This window comes from Akebia trifoliata, chromosome 6 (genome assembly GCF_017979445.1).
Source record: "Akebia trifoliata isolate Shusen 1 chromosome 6, ASM1797944v1, whole genome shotgun sequence".
Taxonomy (NCBI): Eukaryota; Viridiplantae; Streptophyta; class Magnoliopsida; order Ranunculales; family Lardizabalaceae; genus Akebia; species Akebia trifoliata.
The window spans coordinates 24860421-24883486 of record NC_141380.1 but is presented as its reverse complement, the minus strand read 5'-3'; the positions used below and the strand labels follow the sequence as shown (position 1 = coordinate 24883486).

Below are 23066 nucleotides of genomic sequence, written 5' to 3'. Positions count from 1 at the left end.
GTTAGCCATTGAACGGGACCCTTATTTAATTACCTTGAATTTGATTGATAGGTATATTATAATTTTTTTTTAATTTTATATTTTTTGAGGGGTTCATTTTTTTAATAGGAATCAATTCTGAATTTTTCCTGATTTTGTTAGATTTTTTAAATGGTTAAAAACCATTGTTTTAATGTTGAACGAGACGACTCGACGAGATGAGACGTATCGTCCGAGTCAACTCGGTATCAGAGGTGAACGAGACGAGACCAAATACCGAGTTTAAAAACCATGGTGAATATAGGAATTGGTGTGGTGTTAATAAACGTTGATGTTCCAATAGCATCTCTCTAAAAAACAGAGATTTTATCCCCCAAATCTGTGTCTCCTCCATTGAAGAACTTGTTACATTTGGCAGCGTTGTTAATTTGAGGCAGGGATCGCAGCTTAGATTGAAACCAATGAGTCCTACTGGTTTCGATCCTACTAGAGTCACTCAAATCTCTCTCTCTCTCTCTCTCTAGAAAGGGTTTTTAGAAGTAAAAAAAGGATGGACTTTTGGGTGGAAAAATCAATGATTTTCTATAAGCTTGATTATGACTGGTTTTTGATGTTTTGAAGATGACAGATTGTTGTTAGAGGTTGAAGACGAGGGATTTAGGTCACTGTAGTTCATAGGAGGTATGTTTAAAGCAGAGGGGTATTTCTAATATTTGCCTAAGTACGTGGGGGACTGTCTAAATAATCCAATAACTGTCTGGTTTGTATTCAGCAAAACATCGAGATTTCAATTGAATCAACGGACGGTTGTTATTACGTTCGTGGGAGAGCCGTACTCATCCTAAATCAAATCTTGTGAGGCTAGTCTACTTCTTCTACAGCAAAGCAACAGCAAGAGCTGGGGCGAGATGATGGGAACACTTGTTAGAGGCTATCGGCCTCCTATCTTCTCTCAATCATCTCCATTTTCAGGATTGAAGAGATGTCCATTTTCAGGATTGAAGAGAAGGATTCATATCCAAACCTACCGCCATTTTTACCTAAAGAGACAAGCTTTTAAAGAGGGTTTTTTATGCAAAAACATCCTCTCCCGCTTCACTTCTTTGTCTCAAGCTTCTAACAACAATCTCAAACCAGAATCTTCAACTTCTGAGCTTTGGTTATATAACACCATGAGCAGACAGAAGGAACCGTTCAAGCCAAAGGTCCCTGGTAAAGTTGGAATGTACGTCTGCGGAGTTACTACTTATGATCTTAGTCACATAGGGCATGCTCGTGTTTACGTTGCATTTGATGTCCTCTTCAGGTAATTCCCTCCATCCATTTCAGATTTTAGAAAGAAAAGGATTTTTTCTGATTAAATTATTATAAAAGATGAACACTTTAATTGTTGCTCTAATTTGTGAAGAAAATCTCTTCCTGGATTTCACAGATTGAAATTTTATTTAGAAACTCTTGATAAAATCAAAATTAATGAAATAAGGGTTGAGACATGCAACAAGGAAACTTCTATGTTTGAGATTCAACAAGGTATGAAACGGTACAAATCTATCTGATTTCCCAAATTATCTTAAAATTAAAAAAAAAAAAAAAAGTTTATCATCTTATGCTTATGCTAAATGTTGGGGTCGGCAATACGAATGCTCTTTCACCATTTTACTGTCTTGGCCACAAAAAAATAAACTAAATGGTTTGAGATCCAATAGTTAGGAAAAAATTGGACTTTAGAATAGTAAATTGGTGCGGCAGAGGTAGTTCCAAAGAATCAAAGACAAAAAAATATGTTCCTCCGAGTACAAGTACAGATTTGGTTCCGACAAACCCCACCCACACCCACATCCACATCCACATCCACACAGATACACAACTATTATGACCCATTTATCACACTTTACTGTACATTGGGTTACCTTTCATCTTGTGCCGTTGGGAGGTTTGAACTTAAGAGCTCTTGCCGAAACCTCCACTTAAGGAAGTTGTAGCGAATTAAAATTATTATAAACTTTTGCCTCTTGCATTATTTCAAATTTGAACATGTTATAGAATGTAGTTTTTTTGTGTGGAAAATATCAATTTTAGTTGCTCTTACTTTCTGGTAACTGAGATTGTGTTTGTACCTTGTTTTGAAACTATGCAGATATTTTAGGCATTTGGGCTATGACGTCCATTATGTACGGAATTTCACCGATGTTGATGACAAGGTGAGTACAATGGGACTTGAAATACCATAAAGCTAAAGATAGCTTATCCTTCCTTTTCCTAATTAAATTTGAAAGCTATTTTGTTGGAATTTTTTGGATGTTGTTCAATGTTCTATTATAAATCCATATTATCGCTCTCACTGCTCGATTACAAGGAACTACATGTTTATCTTGTTGCGGTTAGTGATCTTGTAACCTATTATCCATCGAACTAATACCTGTGAATTCAGTGTGAGTTTTAGCAGCATGTGAAGCTGATGAGTAGCTAAGACACGGGGACCATTTTGGCATGCCACAAATAGTTGGACACAATCCCACACATTATTGAGAGAGCTATTCATATTAGTTACTAAATTTCTTGGATATAAATTCTGGGGGCTGAGAATTGGTTTACATATCTTTAGCTATTTTGCAAATGATCATATTCCAGTTACACAATTTCAAAGAAGAGAAATGGCACCCCTGAGATAGTTGGGCAAGACAAACACTCATTTTCTTTTCCATTGAAGACACGTAAACATAAATTACTTATGAACTATGTAACATTATAGGAATTTATGGCAAATGTTGAAGCCTTGAGGTGATAGGGTTTGAAACTCTCAATCCACATTTCAGGACACCTTGTTTCTTCTTTGAGGACTTTCTTATTTGTAACGAGAGATAGTAATTGTGCTATTTTTCTCGAGGACACCTTGTCCCCCTTATCAATAAAATTTTACTCATTAAAAAAAATTCTTTCTTTCCAGCTTTCCACAAAATCGGATAACCAACTTTAATTCAGGATCTGTTAGACCTAATTGCCCACTTCTGGCTCCAAGTTATCATACAATTTTATGTTGTAATTTCTCTGACATGCTTATATGTATCTTATACTGCATACAACTCTTTATCACTTGTCTTTCACGACGTTGCTTATAGTGCTTCATTTTCTTGTTCAGTAGTTCATGATTTTGCTATAGGGCTCCTTTATTAAGGTTTTGATATCATTTTTCTACGGTATTTGTATACCGACTGCTTCTATTGCATATGTATGACAGGAAACCTGAGTTATGCAATTTTTGGCAATTCTGTAGATAATTGCAAGAGCAAAAAAAGATGGAGAGGCTCCATTGAATTTAAGCAGACGTTACTGTGAAGAATTCCATCATGATATGGTGCATCTTCACTGCCTTCCTCCTTCTGTTGAACCACGTGTCTCTGAACATATCCCACAAATCATCGATATGATTAGGCAGGTACTAAATTGTTCCTTATCTGCTTATTTGGGAAACTGACTAGCATAGCTCCCTCATTATTTTTCATAACTTTAGGGCTGAGTGCTTTAAACTTTAAGTTTTGGGTTGGGTCTAAGCTTAATCATCCAAACATATGCTTGGAAACTGGGCTCTTGAATATTAAGCAGATTATGCTATCGAGCTTAAGCATACTATGTATAAGGATTCGGAGAAAGGTCCTACCCCTCTCCTTTTTATAAGGGGAGTGGGCCTATTGCATTGTGCCAACTGGCATGAGAGGAGTCTTCCTAGACGTAAGCACTATCAGTTGATGAGTACACATGGTGTTCTACTATTGGTTTATTCGTCACCTCCTCGCCATCTCACAATCTTGTTTTTGATGTGCCGTCTCTTCAACGACTTGGGACTACTTTTGACAGACGTGGTTTTATCGTTCTCGATTCACCACTTCCAATTGAAGCCGACCACGTGTTTGCCATCTCACTATACAATACCTTTCAAAGACTGATCATCATATGGTATCTGATCCTTTGAAAAGTCAACCCATGCCTCCCTTCCTTATCAAGTCACCATGTGGCTCTTTAACATATTTGACCAATTGACTCCTTTTTCCTTCAGCCTAATACATTTAGTCCCCCTGCATGTCTGAGCCGATAGTGTCAGTACATGCATTAACACCTCTTTGCGGTTTGACAGCCATTAATGTGCTGCATTGAGGCATCGGTCCATTATTTCCTTGATTTTCGTTGCCATGATTAATGTTATTAGCCGCATTGTAATTATAGTACGTTGTGCTCAAATATGATTGTAGCCCTCGTTTTTTGTGTAAACTTCGAACAACTAAGGGCTTTCATCATTTCGTGGCATTAAATGTCTTTGAAATCGATGCCCTTTTATATAAAAAGAGAGAGGGGGGATTAGTTTAGGCTACTTTTGCTTGGGTTTTCCTCTTTTTGTTTCTCTTTCTTCAAGATTTCTTCCTTGTAATTCTCTTTATTGACCTCTGCAATGGCGGGAAAAAAGGGAAATCTTTGCAAGCATTGAAAGATAGTCTAAGGAGCGTCAAGCTAAAACTGCCATAGCTAAGGCGTCTTTGAAACATCCCAAGGACTTGCCTCACTGGGAGGACAATTTCTTTCAAGAAACCAACGAGATCGACTACCTTTTGGCCCCTTAGGATCATGAGTGGACCTTTCTGTGGCCTGAGGGGGATGACGGTGGATATGTGAATCCTGACGGTACTTTCAGTTTACCCTTGGAGATGGGCGTTGTGTCGCCTTTGTGTGTCAAGTTCGATGCCATCTCTCTCCTTCCGATGCCTGAATCAAATGTTTCAGGTAAACAATGTTAGATCAAGCCGTTGTTAGTAGATTAAAAGTTGGTGGGATCTATGACGCTATGTGCATCTCCACACGATTGAAAGTTGAGAAGGCTATTGCAAGCCTTGTGGGTCTCATTAGTCGCTGGTGCAGTGACACCCACACTTTTATTTTTTGCTTGGGGTGAATTGACGATCATACTCGAAGATGTCTTCGTACTGGTGGGCCTTACTATTATCAGAGTGATTGGGAAGGCGGATTTAGTCCTTAATAACCAAGAACTTATCATTAAGGATCTTCTTACAGAGGTGTAGTCTGCCTTGAAAGTTAACCCTGACCGTTCATTAGATCCTTGGACCAAGTTGACTCGCTTGAAAAGGGCGAACTTTGTAGGATGGGATATTGTAACAACTTACTGTTGAAGCCTTTCCTGTATAAGACATCTTGTAAAATGACGCAATGCCTCACACCTCTCCTTACTCATCCACCTTGATGTGGTCAACTAGCATGCAACCATTAGTCAAGTATCTAGCGATTGTTTCGCACCGCTCATCTTCATTCTCTACCATTAGCACTTCCGCTTGACAAGGCACAACTTGACATTTTGGACACAACTCTTGCACGAGGCATGCTTGACTTGCCATATTAGACCACTAATACCCTTGTCGTTGAATTCACATATATAGCGCAACGCCCAAAGTTTGTCCTCAAAGTTGACTATGTATCTCCTTCAGAAAATTTTCTTCCTCTCTTGGGCCTAGGCATCTTGCTAAAGCCCCATTGAGGCACCTGTGGTAGAGTACGTCCTGGTAAACGACAAATGGCATGAGTCAACACATTATCATTTCCCTTTTCACTATGGGCAATCTTAAGTCTTTGATTATGGCGCTTCGTCAGTCGTCTTGGTCGTCAATACACTCACCGGGATACCAAGCAAAAGGTGTTGTTTATTTGATAATGCCAATATTTTTTGTTTTTTGAAATAGGACTTGGATGCTAAAGTGGTGAGAGCGTCTACATGCCTATTTGTTGTCTTTCCAATGTGCAGTATTGCGACGTTCGTAATCATCTTAACGAGTTCTGCTCCCCCGCATGGTATGGTGCTAGAGAAAGTTCTTTTAATGAAAATTCCCCTTTCATTTGTTGAGCCAAGAGATTTGAATCACCTTGACGTCCAAATTCCGGATTCCCGTGGCCTTTGCGACTGAAAGCTCTATGAGAAAAGCCTCGTACTCAGCCACATTATTCGAACAAGGGAAAGTTAGCTTTACTGGTAGTGACGTCAATACTCAATTAGGATCAGTTAGTACTATATCGGCATCTCCGCTCTCTATCGTAGATGATCCGTCGAAATGGAGAGTCCATCTGTTTGACTCCGAATTGGGTTTTAAGGAGTCTAGCGTCGTCATTTTCTCTGATAAATCCTCAAATGGTTCAATTTGTAAACTTTTCTTTGTACCTAGGAATGCTACGAGAAGGTCTATCGCTTGACCTCTTATTGCTTTTGGCGTCATGCACGCTATGTCGAATTCCGATAGCATTAAGCTCATTTGGCAATTCTCCTCATCAGTGTGGGTCTAGTTAGCAATTAGCTAATCGGATCTGCCCCCGCTATCACTTGAATCTTGTTTGCTAGGAGATAATGCCTCAATTTTTGGGATGTGTAGACTAAAGCGAGGCATGCCTTTTCAACTTTCGGGTATCGTAATTCGGTGCCATGTAAAAGACAACAAACTTAGTAAATTGGGCATTCGGTGCCTTCTAGATCCTCTTGGCTAAGCAAAGTTCCAATGGCCTCTTCTGTAAATGGGAGGTAAAGGGTGAAAGGTTTATCAAATGCAGGAGGGATAAGTACGGGTGTTTTACTAATGGCCTCTTTTACTTCTTCGAAGCCAACTTGGAATGCACTTGTCCATTCGAACCTCGTATTTTTCCACAACAATGCTACCAGATGTGTGCTAGATTGCGCCATGCCCGAAATGAAATGCCTTATGTATGATATTTTAACAAAAAAACTCTTGACTTGCTTGATTGTCTTTAGCGTCATTATTGACATGGTAGATTCAACCCTTGATGATTCGATACTAATCCCTTTCTGTTGTACCACGAAGCCCAGAAAATTCCCCGTAGATACGCCAAAAGAGCATTTCAAAGGGTTCATGCGTAACCCATGCCAACGGCATCTCAGGAGCACATCTCGTAAAGTGACCTAGAGTTCGTCATGCTTTTTGCCTTTCACCACTAGGTTGTCTACATAGTCCTCAATTTTGTGATGCAACATATTCTTAAAAATGACATCCATGGCCCTTTGATAGGTAGCCCCTGCATTTTTTAGCCCAAAAAGCATAACCACATGCGGTTTTTTCGACGTCTTCTGGTTCCATTTTGATCTAATTGTAACCGTTGTATCCATCTAGAAAGGAAAATAGTTCATGACCTGCGGTGGCGTCGACTAACATGTCAATGTTTGGCAATGGATATTCGTCTTTTGGACATGCTCTGTTGAGGTCACGGAAATCTACGCAACATCGGATTTGACCGTTCTTCCTTATTGGAACTACATTAACCAACCATTGTGGATGTTGAATAGGTTTAATGAAATCTATTGCCAGTAATCGTTGAACTTCCGCTTCAACCAGCTTCTCGACTTCATGTCTGAATTTCCTTGTTAGTTGTTTAACTGTTTTTGAATTAGGTGCCACATTGAGGCGTCATACAACTAGCTGCTTAGGCAACTCGAGCATCCCATCATTTGTCCACCCAGATACATTTTTTAATTCTCGTAACAACCACAAAATTACATCTTTCTCTTTGACAGTCAAGTTCTTGCTTATTAATAAAGGACGAGTGAGCACAACGTTATCCAAAAAAATTGTTTCCAACTCATTTGAGGTGACTTTTGGATGGGGTGATTGATCCAAAGTTTTATCCTCCACGTTATTTGCTTCTTTCTTGTCGCCACAGGGAGTATTTGGCCTCCCTCTGGGAAGGCGTCGTAAACGGTATGCCATCCTCCCATTGGATAGTGGGACTTTGGTGATTTGTGCTCCCAACCTATCTTTCGCAAACAATGATCATTCACACTTACGACATCCATCACGAGCGAGTGCCCACTGAGGTAATGGCGTTGCATAGGTACTTGAACTTCTCATTATAGAATCTTCACCTTTATAGAATGTTGTTTCAATGAGATTGGTTCCTTAGGCGCAAAAGGTGCATCTGAAGCTCTGATTACTACGTAGAGCTTACAACTCTATGTTGGTGTAGCCAGGGTCTTCCCAGTAAAACATGGTAAGTTGCTTCGGCATCTATCACATGAAATTGGACTGGTGCTTGAGTCGCTCTTACATGGAAGTCAACGTCAATGTACCCAATCGTGTTAGAGGTGTAATCACTGGACCTTGTACTTTAATGGACAGGCGGGTGATGCGACTCTTTGATATTCAGACCGATTCGAGCGTGGGCCTTGGCATGAGGTTTAATGAGGCGCCTGTGTCCACAAACGCACAGTGTAATTCCTTTTCATTAATAATAGTGGTTACGTATAAAGGCTTAATGTGCTCTGTAAAATCCTCTGGTAGGTGGCTTTTTCCAAAGTTGACTGTTATCAATGGCGAATGTTAGCCTTTTCGTGTGTCGGTTTCTCGCAATGAGTTATAATAGCCAAGACCACTGACGCTTGAAATTGTTTTTCTTCCGAAAATCCCAAATTGTCAAACATCTTTTTTACTAGTTCTATCTCTCAGAGTTTTGCTGCCCTGTGTAATCACAATCTTCTTCGGGCATTCCCCTTGGATCATGGGTTAGGGCCATTATGGTGGCCCTCTTCCCTCTTCGTGTGTCGTTGATCTCACTGGCTCTTTCAGGGAGTAGAAGGTCTCCATTAGCTATCTTTTCTGCAAAAATGCGTTAAAGAGCATTGCATTCGCTAGTCGGGTGTGCAGCCATCCGATGGAAATGGCAAAATCGCGGATGAGGCTCTTCGCGTTGTGATGGTTCCCTCCTTGGGTTGGGTAAGTGTATTGCATTGTTATTGATCCAAGTGTCCAAGAGTTCTTCAACGACATCAATGCTACATGGAAAGTCAAGTATATCTTCATGAGCATCGTACTACCGTTTACAATCTCTCCCTCCAGGCTTTTGAAGTTCTTTGTGCTTGTTGTTGTGGTTACGGCGAAAGTGTGTTGCACTCCCCTCTCAGATTTTCGCTCGCCTTTCCAGCTCCGCCCCTTCTTGACTTTGTTAGAGGCTAGAGGTACTGTGACAAGGCTCTTTTTAGCAGCATCGTGTAGCTCGGTGAACGTAGATATTCACAAAATTTTCTGATGCGCCTTGTACATTGAAATCATCCCAATGATGCATATGTCGACAAATCGAATTTCCTTCATGGCTTCGTGACAATCCATAACAGCGTGTCTGAACCTCCTAACAAAACTGCACAAATCTTCTCGGTCTGCCGCGACTTGTTCTTCCTCAAAAAAGAACTTGCTATGGAAGAGCTTGACCATACATAGCCATGAGGGTGCCGAACCTGCTGTCAGGCTGTTGTACCATGTGTAAGCACGTCCTGTGAGTGATTTAGAAAACTCTTGAAGCCATAGACCATGATTAGTTTCTTGCTCTCCCATTGCCTCCAAAAATTGAGCCACATGTTCTCTGGCATTACTGCGCCCGTTGTATGGCATGAAGGTAGGTGTAGTGTAGCCACTAGGATAAGGTTTTTACTGAATTTCAACGGGGTAATGTGGGTGCAGCTCGTAGTAACTCTTCGAATTCTCCTTCGTTTGCCATGTTGATGGTTCTCCCACCATCACAAATTATTCCAGAGCACCCGAAGTCGGATGTGTTTTTTGTACTGTGGGAGACAGATTTGTGGATCGTGCCTCTGTAGTGACCGAAGCAGATCCCATATGTGGTTCTCCACTCTCAGCAACAGGAGAAGAAGATGGGCGTATCGACTGTGACACCGAGAGGATGTCACGATTAGTCTGCACAAAACCACGTAGGATATCATTCATGGCCTCAAGCGGGTTTACTGTTTGAGTGTTGTTTCCTTGCGGCTTGGCTCTAGGAGCTGGTGGCTCTTGTTCTTGATCTGTTGATCTTGTATGGCTTCGTGTCGTTCTCATGTTGCTCGAATGAGTGACGTTTTGGTTTGTTCCCCAGTGGAGTCGCCAAAATGTAGGTGACTTGAAAAAGATGGATAAGGATCCAGAGAATGGTCCTACCCCTCTCCCTTTTATAAGGGGAGTGAGCCTATTACATTGTGCCAACTGGCATGAGAGGAGTCTTCCTACATGTAAGCATTATCAGTTGATGAGTACACATGGCGTTCTACCATTGGTTCGGTTTTTGGTTTATTTGTCACCTCCTCGCCATCTCAAATGCCTGTTTTTGATGCGCTGTCTCTTCAATGACTTGGGACCGCTCTTCGACAAACGCGGTTTTATTGTTCTCGATTCACTACTTCCAATCGAAGCCGACAACGTGTTTGCCATCTGACGATACAATACCCTTCCTTCAAAGACTGATTATCATATGGTGTCTGATCCAGATTTAGTGCTTTTTATATTCCTCATCAGTAAGAGAGAGAAATTCTCATTGTAAATAGCTGCACATGCTGGTGCAGGTACAGTAAGGTGCACCAAGCCGTTGGACACAGCTGCTATACCATATATCCTCTTAACCAAAAGAGAGGATTGATGTGTCCTGCAGGCCATTAATAAGGAATGCCACATTTGGGTTTCTATCTTTTGTCTTTTAATTGATATAGGTGGGTTCAGAATTAGGTCTTTAGTGGTTTCTTTAGAACGGTTAGTAGTTATCAAGTTTATAAATAGTTCTTCATTGAATTAGGATTGGGATACTTGTTTGTCATGCCACTTTAGGAATTGTCAGAGGTCTTTGTAGTCTGGGTATGTTATCAGGAAGCTGGGGCCTTGTGTGTATGTGTGTAGTGACCATAATCTGTATTTCATTTGTTTCAGAATACCTATTATATGTTGTTTTTCTTTATTTTTATTTTATGATGGTTATATGTATAACCAACATACATAGAACTTTGATTGGGATCAACTTGCTTTCTTGACAGATTATTGATAATGGTTGTGCCTATAGAGTTGATGGGGATGTATATTTTTCTGTAGACAAATTCCCCAAATACGGGCAACTGTCTAGACGAAATTCAGAGGATAATAGAGCAGGTGAACGGGTTGATGTTGACTCAAGGAAGCAAAATCCTGCTGATTTTGCCTTATGGAAAGTGAGTTGATGGACAAAAACTACTTTATTCTTCTTATGCTACTTCTTTGGTGGATATAAAATTTATTAATAAAAACAAAGAAAAGAGGTCGCGAATAGGGATCCAACTTGGTTTGGTTTGGTTTGAAGTCAAATTGAAACTGAACCGACATAGGTTGGTTCCACCAAATAAGAACCAGAACCAAACCAATCGAAACCGAACTAAGGCGGGTTGGTTCGGTTCAGTTCTCTGGTTTGGTTTGGTTTGGTTCTATACAAGCTTGATCCAAGAACCGAACCAACCTGCGCCAAAGCTATTGGTTTGGCTCGATTCTTTGTTTGAACCAGATCAAGTTGCACTCCTATCAAATACCTACTTCATACAAAAGTAAGTGTTAGGCAAACCAAACTAACTCTCAACGGAAGGAAACCAAAACCCTCAACAATAACACCCACCCACGCACCCACCCACGCACCCCCACACTTAATTCTGTGAAAAATACGCAATAATTGTAATTAATTCTTTAATTTTATTAATTGTTTGTGTATTTAAAATGTATGTGGTTATGTAATTCTTTAAAAAAATGTTACTTTTTTGGAGAAAATGCTCGAGGCCATGAAGATATGTGAAATAACCATTTGAAAAGTGTTTTCCATTTATGTAACGGTAAAACTGCATCTCCTGCAGTCCGCAAAGGAGGGTGAGCCATTTTGGGAGAGTCCATGGGGGCCTGGAAGACCGGGATGGCATATCGAGTGCAGTGCAATGAGTGCTGCTTATCTGGGTTACTCTTTTGACATACATGGTGGAGGGATGGACCTTGTGTTCCCTCACCATGAAAATGAAATTGCTCAGAGTTGTGCTGCATGTAACAAGAGCAATGTAAGCTACTGGATACACAATGGATTTGTTAATATTAAGTCTGAGAAAATGTCAAAGTCAAAAGGGAACTTTTTCACAATTCGGGAGGTAAATATGGAACTTTAAATAGTCTTTATCACCCTCATATTCTTCATTAAATCTGTCCTTTTCACATCTTGAGCATTTTAATATGCCATCTTAGGTAACTTGGCATATGGGTTATTTTGAAACTGTGAATGTGAGTCTGTTCAGGTTACAGAGCTTTACCATCCGCTGGCTTTGAGGCTTTTCTTGATCGGGACACACTATCGATCTCCGATCAATTACTCAGAGGAACTGCTTGAAAGTGCATCTGACCGGGCTTTCTACATGTATCAGGTGCCACCATGATTAAATTTTTTTTTGATTAGTGTGCCACCATGATTATCAATCCTTCAATACGCCTTACCAAGAAATTCTGCCAATAAGTTCACTTTGCGGGATTTTATTGAGATCATCATTAGAGCCTTATCCCACAAATTTGGGATTGGCTGAATGAATCATGTTCCTCCATTCAATTCTGCTCGGGATAAACTGAGATAAGTTGAATTTTTAGGATAATATCATGATAAAAGTGTATTATTCTTGTACAATACCATAAGTTACAATGATATTTAACTAGAAGTGACCGTTATTTTTCAGAGATGTGGTGTTTTACCCAAGGGAATGCCAAATTTGATGATATAAATAATATTTTAAATTTTAATATTAAGTTATATGATAAACTCATTATAGTCTTTGAAGTAAACATGACAATTTAAATTTCTAGGTATTTTATAATAAACTTGCATTTTATGGTTTGACTACACAACACTGAAAAATGCATTTAGCAACAAAAAATTGTAACTGATAAAATGTGAGCTTCCTATATCTATATTGTTAAAGATAATTCTGACTGGGATACATGGATTCCCCCATCTGAGTATTGAGCTATTTCCTAAGATTTGGATGGTTGCAGACACTACGTGATTGTGAAGAGTTTTTGGGCCAACATACAGAAGCAGACTGGAAGGACTCCATCCCACAAGATATTGCAGATTGCATCAATAAGTTCTGTGATGATTTTAAGACTTCTATGGCGGATGATCTTCACACTCCTGTTGTTTTGGCTGCACTGTCGGAGCCACTGAAGGCCATCAATGATATCCTGCATACTCGTAAAGTATGGTTCTCTTAACCTTTTCCTGATTAATGCTATCTATCTTTCTATCTATATATGGGTCGGGTTATTTTGACAAAATCCTAGACAAAGTTTTGTCTTATACGGCTAAAAAATTTCGGAATGGGCTGATTTTCTGTGAGGATGATCTCTTTAGTGAGTAGATCATCCTCACAAAAAATCAGCCAATTCTGAAACTTCTAACCCCATGACAAGTGGTTACAAACTAACGGTAAAAAATTGACGGTTCACGACTCTTCAACTTATAAACTAGGGTTAGAAATTTCAGAATTGGCTGATTATTTGTGAGGACGATTTTCTCACCATAGAGATCATCCTCATAAAAAATCAGTCCATTCCAAAACTTTTAGCCCCTATAAGACAAAATGCTTTTTCTAGGATTTTGTCAAAAGAACGCTGCCCTATATATAGGGTTGGGATCAATAGCCAAAGAAACTCCTAAATTCAACAACTGTTGGATATTCATAGATCCAACGGTGGATCTGTTTTAAGTTGCAACTTATAATCACTCGTTTTAATCACAATTATCTATTTGCAATTACCTCCCCGCGTAATTGCGAACCCTAAAAACAAAATACAAAATTCTGTCTTCACCTCGCTCTCTCTCTTGTTTTTTCTTCCCTAACCCTCTCTGCTGCGCACAGATCATCGATGATGCCGAACCAACCCTCTTTGTCTTCACTCTCACGAAATAGCCCTCCTCTTCACTCTCACGTTCTCTCTCGTTTCATCTTCACTATTCCCTAACCCTCATCTAAGATCATCGAGGACTCGCCACAGTCGAAGCTCTCTCAGATACATCAATTAAGTTGATTCCTTCCTTCATACTCATATTTCTGTGTTCCAGGAAATATTGTTTGCAACCTCTGAGCATTAATAAAACTTTGATTTTAGATCCTAAGCTTTTGCATTGAGTTTTCTAATGAAGACATTAGTGGTCTGGGTTGTATTCAATATATATGAAAAAGGTTCAATATTCTGGATTTCAGACCAGCCTACCAAATGACTAACTATCCACTAGTACTGTAGAAGTGATTTTTGTATACTAGGATTCAAAACACAGATGGTGAATGCATATGAAAGGTCAAATCAAGAATTGGCACAAATTGGAGTCGAGGGATGTAGTGGTCATATCAAAATGAGTAAATGACATACCCATCATGAACAGTTCCAATTAACCCTCTATCATAAATAATCTTTAGTTTACTAGGCTCATTGACCGGAGAAACATTCATCACTCACACATCTCTATCTTTAAGGGCAGCAACAAATCCACCAAGGTTCGAGTTGATATCCATGATATTTTTGAAAGAATTCTTATTTTTTTATTTTATTTTATTGATAACGAAATTTATTAATAAAGTGGTCGAGAAAACCAACTCAAAAATTACAAAGAGAAAACTAAGAACAAGCAATATTACAAACCCAATACCAACAAGCAACAAAATCTACAAAGAAGACCCCCTAAACTCCCTAAAAGCCTTGGACCAAGAGAAGAGACATGAAAGAACCGACAAAACCACCTCCGACGCTTCCACTCCTTTGCCTTCAAAACACCTACTATTACACTCTTTCCAGATTGCCCAAGAGATGGCAAATGGAAGTAGTCTCCACAGCGTCCTCTTGGCCCCCCAAAAAGAACTACCCCACTCTTGCCAAGACTGGAAAATGGCCATCACTGAAGAAGGTAGGCAACCAACCACGCCAAATCTCCCAAGGAAGAAGCTCCAGGCATGCCTCGAGAAAGCGCAATGCAAAAAAATGTGATTGATAGACTCCTCAGCACCTAGGCAAAGCAAACAAATATTAGGCCCAAAGACTCTTCTTCCCACCAACTGGTCCGTCGTCAAATTCTTACGAAGGACAGGACACCAAGGTGCAAAAGACTCCTTTTCCCACCAGCGTGTCTGATTCGGGACGGAAACACAGATTCTTGGGATTTGAGATTTAGGAAGAACTTCAATGATTGGGAATTGATGAAGGTTACATCTCTTCTAGATCTCCTTAATCAAATCCAATTCAAAGAGAACGAACAAGATAGAAGGGAATGGTTCAAGGCTAAGGATAAGAAGTTCTCTGTCAAGTCCTTCTATTATTGCTTGCTTCCTGTGGGTGAGGTATCTTTCTCTCCTTCTGTCATTTGATCCGCTCTCGTTCCTTCTAAGATATCTTTCTTTATATGGCTTGCATCTTTGGGTAGAATCTTTATTTTGGATAATTTGATTCATCAGGGGTGGATTATCCCAAATTTTTGCTATCTTTGCTCGAGGGATGGGGAGTCTGTTAATCACATTCTTATTCACTGTTCTTTTTCTCGTGTTATTTGGATGTTCTTCTTATCTCGGTTCTAGGTAGAATAAGTTGTTCCTTTATCGTTTTTTGACCTTTTAAAGGGTTGGAGTTTCAATATCTTCTCTGCTAGAAAGAGGTATCTCTGGGCTATCCTCCCTTCCGCCATTGCTTGGGGTCTTTGGAGAGAACGTAACAACAGGATATTCCACAGCAAGGAGAACTCGTCTCAACAAGTGATCGTAGAGATTTTGGGGCTTCTTTTCCTTTGGTGGAAGATGAGTAAGGACTTTGAGGGAGTGTGCTTTCAAGATTTTGTATTTAATTGGGGAATCATTTGTGACTCCTAGCTATCCGCCGGTCGTGTTTGTTTTCGTGTTGGTGTTTTTTTTCTTTCTTTGTTGCTGCTGGTGTTTTGCTGTTTAGGGGCTATCTCAGCCTCCTTTACTCCTTTTCCTCATTTATAAAATTTATATTTATCATAAAAAAAAAGGCCACCTTGGATGGAATATTTTGCCCCCACACCTCCTTAACCAGGAACTCCACAGGGATTCATAAAGTGAAGAAACTGAGAATATCCCTGACCGACTACAAGCCCAACGCCGACCATCACTCATCTTCGTTACTAGACTCACGCCATTGATAGCAAGAAGAAGCAAAGCCACTCCTTCTAACCCCCAATCATTGATATTCCTTCTAAACCCAAAATCCCAACCTCCAACACCCCCATCATGATGAAGAAAAGAGCTCACCTCATAAAATGAAAGAATTCTGCTGTATGACAGATTTGATCTGATTCCAGTATTCAATCACCTTTAAGTATCCAAATAGGGCCTTGTATGTCACCTGTTTAGAACTCAAATGCCTTCTTCATTCTGTGACATCAGTGATGTTGAGTTTCTAAGAAAAAGTAAGGCCTTTTTCTTCTGTGTCCTTGGCTTTAGATAACACTGATGTCGAAAGGGATAATCTTTAGTATCAAGTAGGAATGTCCAGTAAGAGCCAGCTTACTTATTTGGATCCCTCCAATAGAATAGATGTGAGAACTTCTGATTCTATGCTGTCTTGTTTAGATATGGAATGAAAATATACATTTCTTATCTCTGGAAATGAAACAAAACTATAAATTCAAATTACAAAAAAGTATAAATCCTCTCCCTCTATTAAATATGTCTGTGTCATTTCTATATATAACTCCATTATGCCCATAATTGTGTAATCCTCTCCCATTGATACAAAACATGATTTTGAAGCATTAAATTGACTATATTGAAAAAACTGTACATTGGGAAGGGGAAAAAAGGGGAAGGTGTACATTAATGAGCCCATGCTTAGATCTGGAATGAAAATATACATTTCTTATCTCTGGAAATGAGACAACTATAAATTCAAATTACAAAAAAGTATAAATCCTCTCCCTCTATTAACTATGTTGATCTCTGCTGTGTCACTTCTATATATAACTCCATTATGCCCATAATTGTGTAATCCTCTTCCATTGATGCAAAACATGATTTTGAAGCATTAAATTGACTATATTGAAAAAACTTTACATTGGGAAGGGGAAAAAGGGAAAGGTGTACATTAATGAGCCCATGCTAAATTTTCAATTAATTCCTGCAAATATTCACCATACCAGCAAAACACACAGCCACATTTGTGAAATGTCTATAATATTTACATTGGTACTTTAGGTTAGTAGTAGTAGATGCAGCAGCTACAACCTTGGAAGAACTTCCAGTCCTAAAAGTTGGAATTCCCATGCTTTCCAAATCATCGAGTTCCCAATCACCATCATGCACCAATAGGAAGCTTTGATTTTCTAAGCAAGCACGTATTCTAGCTGAGACTACACCCTCATTATAATCATCAATGCTATCATCACCACTAGTAGTAATAGTAGGAGGAAACACAAGACCCAATGTCTCAGCCACTCGCATTTGGAAGTTCTTCCAACTCATCAAATCCTTTCTTCGTGGTTTTGTAACCCATATGAAGATCTCAGAGAGCTAGTGTTCCACTACTCTCTTCACCGCATACTTTAAAACCCTCTGCCCACAAAATTCCTGACCGGTGACGACAATAGCTACGACAAAAGGACTTTTCATGTAGTCGAGGACTTGTTGGACTTTTTTCTCGATCATGAGTGGGCACTTCTCTGGTAAACCTATGAAAATGTCTTCCAATGTTATTTGCTTGCGAGGCGTGAAGAACGTCTTGACTCCCACTATCCATCACCTCTAATTTCTCTCACAAACACAGTTGAATCTTGATTGAAGAAGAATTGCAACTATAGATGAAAGAAGAATTATAAGAGAGATCAGACACATGGAAGGAAAAAAAGAAGAAAATGATATATGTATTCAAAGAAAGATTTGACTGGATGAAAAAAAGTGCTTTCCCAAAAATTATGTCCTCATGTGTGTGAAGTTGAATCAGAGAATTATAAACTAAGGGTTCTTGTCTCACCCTATCCACACACACACACTTACCCAAACCACACACACACACACTTACCCAATCCTCACACACCCACACTAGAAACTTGTGAATAGGAAAACGGTAAAAACAGTAGTAAGAAGCAATAGAGAGAGAGCATCAAAATCTCACCTTCACAGAGTTCGTGTGATACTCATGAATCACCCAGGCAGTCCTCTCACCATTGGGAGCACGCCCTTAAATGTGATTGCTTTATGTCAATAACTAGGAAATTTATTCAAAATCTACTGTTGGGAAATTTATCAAACGCTAGGTATGCAATAAGTAGATGAGAGAGAGAGAGAGAGAGAGAGAGAGAGAGAGAGAGAGAGAGAGCATATAAATCTTCCCTAAAAGAAACTCACCTTTGCTTAGAATTCCCTGTAAAGAGGGTTTCAACACACATTGTCCAATAGAGAGATAGGAGCGTGATCTAAAAATCGAATCCTTGATTAAGAGAGAGAGAGAGAGAGAGAGAGAGAGAGAGAGAGAGAGAGAGAAAGAGCTTTGATTGTGGTTTATCCTCGATGATTTGTAGATAAGGGTTAGGAAAGAGTGAAGACAAGACGAGAACGTGAGAGTGAAGAGGAGGGTTATTTCGTGAGAGTGAAGACAAAGAGGGTTGGTTCGGCATCGTCAATGATCTGTGCGAAACAGAGATACTTCGTGAGAGTTTAAAACATAGAGGGTTAGGGAAGAAAGAAGAGAGAGAGAGAGAGAGATAATTTTGTATTTTGTTTTTGGGGTTTGCAATTATGCAGGGAGGTAATTGCAAATAGATAATTATTTTAAAACATGTGATTTTAAGTTGCAACTTGAAACAGATCCACCGTTGGATCTCCAAAAATCTGACGGTTGTTGGAAATATATATAAGAGATTATCCTCACCAAAAATCAGCTCATTCCAAAACTTCTAAACCTAGTTTAGAAGTTGAAGAATCGTGGGCCACCCGATTTTTGTAAATCACTTTTGATGGGGTTAGAAGTTTCGGAATGGGCTGAGTTTTGGTGAGGATGATGTCCTCATCATAGAGATCATTCTCACGAAAAATCAACCTATTTCGAAACTTCTAACCCATACATTGAAAAAATGTTTGGCTCTCTTTAGGGCCCTCTAAATGCCACCCTAAGAGTTCGGGGGCCCTAAAGAGTGCCAAACATTTTTCAAAATAGGGGTTAGAAGTTTCGGAATGGGCTGATTTTTTGTGAGGATGATCTCTATGGTGAAGAGATCGTCCTCATAAAAAATCAACTCATTTTGAAACTTCTAACCAGTTTACAAGTTGAAGAATTGTTGACCGTCCAATTTTTTGTAAACCACTTTTGATGGGGTTAGAAGTTTCGGAATGGGCTGATTTTTGGTGAGGATGATCTCCTCATCATACAGATCATCTTCACAAAAAATCAGCCCATTCTGAAAAATTCCAACCCATACGTTGAAAAAATGGTTGGCTTTCTTTAGGGCCTCCGAATGCCACCCATATATATATATATACCCTATTTATGGGTCGGGTTCAAGGGACAACAAGATAGTCAAATTTTTTGTAAAATGTGGCTAGAAATATCGGAATGGGCTGATTTTTGGTGAGGATGATCTCTTTGGTGAGGAGATCATCCTCACCAAAAGTCAGCCCATTCCAAAATTTCTAACCCCAGTTTACAAATTAAAGAATCGTGGACCGTCAATTTCTAGTGTTAATTTGTGAACTTTTTTTTATGGGTTTAGAAGTTTCGGAATGGGCTAATTTTTAGTGAGGATGATCTCCTCATCATAGAGATCATCCTTACCAAAAATCAGCCCACTCAGAAACTTCTAACCACATCAAAAGTGGTTTACAAAAAAACTTTGACTATCTTATTGTACCTTGAATCCAACACGGAGCCAACGCTTTGCCCTATATGGGTTAGAAGTTTCGGAATGGGCTGATTTTTTGTGATGATGATCTTCTCACCATAGAAATCATTCTGACAAAAATTCAGCCCATTCTGAAACTTTTAACCCATTTAGGACAGAACGTTGGCTGCCGAACCCTACCCTATATATTAATTTTCTTTTGATTCATAATTTTTCGAAATCAATGATTCATGCAGGGCAAGAAGCGGGAATTACGTATTGAATCAATTTCAGCTCTAGAAAAGGAAATCAGAAGTGTTCTGGTCGTTCTTGGACTAATGCCCACATGCTATTCTGAGGTGTGTGAGGCTTAAATCTTGTTCAGGAAGATGGTTTGCTATATTTGTATTTTCGCTTCTCAAACATAAGTTCCATTTCAACCCCGCAGGTTTTGAAAGAGTTAAGAGAAAAGGCACTGAAGCGAGCAGGGTGGGAAGAAGACAAAGTTTTGCAGAAAATTGAAGAAAGGACTAAAGCAAGGAAAATCAAAGAGTATGAGAAATCAGATGAGATCAGGAAAGAATTAGCGGCTCGGGGGATTGCCCTAATGGATGGTCCTGATGGAACGATTTGGAGACCCGCTGTGCCTCTCACCCTGCAAGAACATGAGGTTGCCCCTACTTGAGATGGCAGATAGGTTAATGACTTTGTCATGGTGAGGTCGTATTTTCAATTAGAATGATCGAGTTACGTCATCAAATCAAGGCTGGAGTGATCGAATTACCGGTAAACACAGTGTTATTCATTGTCAACAGTAAAGGAAGGTGGAGATAATTGATGATGCAAAGGCGAGAAGTCTGAAATTTTGTTTAATACGGTGGTGGCCCGGTAAATTATACATTTTTCTTAGAATCACAGTAGTTGCTACCATTGCAGTGGGGCAGGTATACAATAAATGGTTCAAGAATTTCATGAATTAATGTATAGCTTATTCAAGTCATTTATGAGTTTACTGAACATTAACATTATTGGGTTCTATGCCTGTTTAATGAAATTTCTTTTGACTGCTCCCTATATATATTTTTTTTAAGAATAATGCTGCAGTGACCTCAAGATTGGACCTATAGATACTTTCTTCCAGATATGAATGAAAAAGCATCTATGATTCCTATCCACTTTCACGTCAAGATGTGTGATATGAGGTCCAATCTTTGGTCACTCCAGCACGACTTTTTTATTTTTATTTTATATATATAGTAACTTTCCAAAAACATGAGAAATCTGATGGATAATGTCAAGATGGTTTGAATTTATTCGGATTTGTGAAGCTTACCTGATCCAGATTCCAGACAGGTCGGGCAACTTGAGATTGGGTTAGTTTTAATGTAGCCACTCATCAGAAGTCTTATGTATTGGGTATGCTTCCAAAGGAGGCTTGGCAACTTCAGTCCAACCCAAACTCACGTCCAATTTGCCCAATTAGAGCTTCTCATCTCTTAGTTCAAACCCGTTCTACTGAAGGGCCTAAAATCGGTTGGACTCGGATTGTATTTGAATATATCCATATCAAGATCCAATTTTTTAAACTTGAACTAGATCCGGATCTGACTTGGATCCTACTGAATAAAATCATATCCAAATCATTTTGGGTTTGTTGAAACCAGATCCGACCTGATTGAAATTGTTTAATTTAGATCGGGTCAAATAATTTTGGAACCTTTTGGCCTCTTCTTTCTACTGTCTCAATTCTTTGCTGATTTTACATATTATTTTATTTTACCATTATAACCTTTTTACTTTATAGGAATCTTAGTGAAAAAGAATATATCGTTCCCATACACTTTCACGGCAAGAAATGCGATATAAGGTTCCAGCCTGAGGTCACTCCAGCATTATTCTTCTAAGTAATGTAGAAGTCTAATTTTCAAAAGCAAGAGAACACTATTCCCATATTCGATTCGCTTTTATTCAGATTTACTTAAAGGATTCAAACTAGTAAAATTCAATTTTTGGATCACTCAAATTTCAGGTCAAGTATGATACCTTTTATATCCTAATTATGGGTCAAAGTAAAAGAGAACACTAATCCCATAATTGAAGTCTGAAAGTCTTAAAGAGATCTATCTAGCCTTACTCAAATTTTAATTTGAAATATGCATTTATTACCAAACATCTCCTCCATCTCCTCTCACGTACTGCCGTTGTATAGTTGAAGAAACTTGTTCAAAATCTTTGAAAACTCTTCCTTGCCTCATTTTCTTTCTCAACTCTCAAGGGTTTGCTTTGAAAAAACTTCTCGTTTTTGTATATTATATTATATTATATTATATATATGGTCAGCTTAGAGGCTTAGACAATTTTACTGGATTTCAAATTATGTCGACCAATCAACTACAAGGAAGGCATAACATTTAGGATCCTAGGTGTATGTGTTGTTGGGTTTATAAACATGGATTTTAAGAAAACACATTCAACCATTCTAACAACTAACTCATGATATCAAAGATAGTTCAAATTACATACCTGTAATGGTCTAAAGTAAAACACTTTGACAGGATATAAAGAAATACTGAAGAACAATAACGATTCCTTGAGCTTAGAATTTAATTCTTCAAGTCTTAATAAATTTCAGCAATAATAGAAAAAGATAATGTTAGCATTCACATTGGTGCGACTTCGTTAGATGGGGGTGAAAAACTAAAGAGAACATGTGAAAGGAGGTGACGGCCTTCACTTTACATAATTATAAATTAAACTCTCTAAATATTCTGTGACGGTTTTGGTCCTAATCCCCATTTAAGTAATTAATAAATTAGTTGGATAATAAAAATAAATTTTATTAAAATAATGAAACAAATCACTTTAGAAATCTAGTTTGAGAATAAAAGTTTCCAACATGTGTTACTTAATTACGTTTAATATAAGGAAATGAAAAAATGGTGAGAGAGTTTCAGGCAATGTTTGAAGTTTCATGTGCTGTGGAATTTTAGCTCCTTCAACCCAATGTTATTTACCATTTTGCCCAAATTGTGTGTGTGTATGAGAGAGAGAGAGAGAGAGAGAGAGACAAAGAGATTGAGGAGGAACAACAACTATGTATAACAGTCGGCTTATATGTTGATTTTTAGGTTGGATTAATAGAAATTGAAGCCGGAGGTGAGGTTGTTGATGGTTTCCGATTCCATCTTATCTTCTCAACAAAGAAACTCTTCATTCTTAGTAATAATTTCTAGACGATGAAGAGTTACACAAGAGAAGAGAGGAAAAACAAGAGTCCACCTCCACCTTTCCCTTCGGCATGAAGACTATTAGGTTATGTTTGGATTAAGAGAAGTGGAGAGAAGAGAAACTCATTAAGAGAATATAAGAGAAGGGATGAGAAGAGAAGATAAAAATTAATTTCTCTCCAC

General features: G+C 38.8%; 1 protein-coding gene across 1 annotated transcript; it reads left to right on the top strand.

The window, feature by feature from the left end:
* The first annotated feature begins 376 nt into the window (after positions 1 to 376).
* On the top strand, positions 377 to 20726 carry LOC147400483 (Cysteinyl-tRNA synthetase, class Ia family protein). Its single transcript, XM_086446179.1, has 9 exons — positions 377 to 1285; positions 2117 to 2180; positions 3254 to 3415; positions 10826 to 10996; positions 11663 to 11944; positions 12089 to 12214; positions 12834 to 13037; positions 19914 to 20015; positions 20105 to 20726. The coding sequence occupies exons 1-9, from the start codon at positions 888 to 890 to the stop codon at positions 20339 to 20341; spliced, it is 1746 nt and encodes a 581-aa protein (XP_086302305.1). The 5' UTR covers positions 377 to 887; the 3' UTR covers positions 20342 to 20726.
* Positions 20727 to 23066: the final 2340 nt, after the last annotated feature.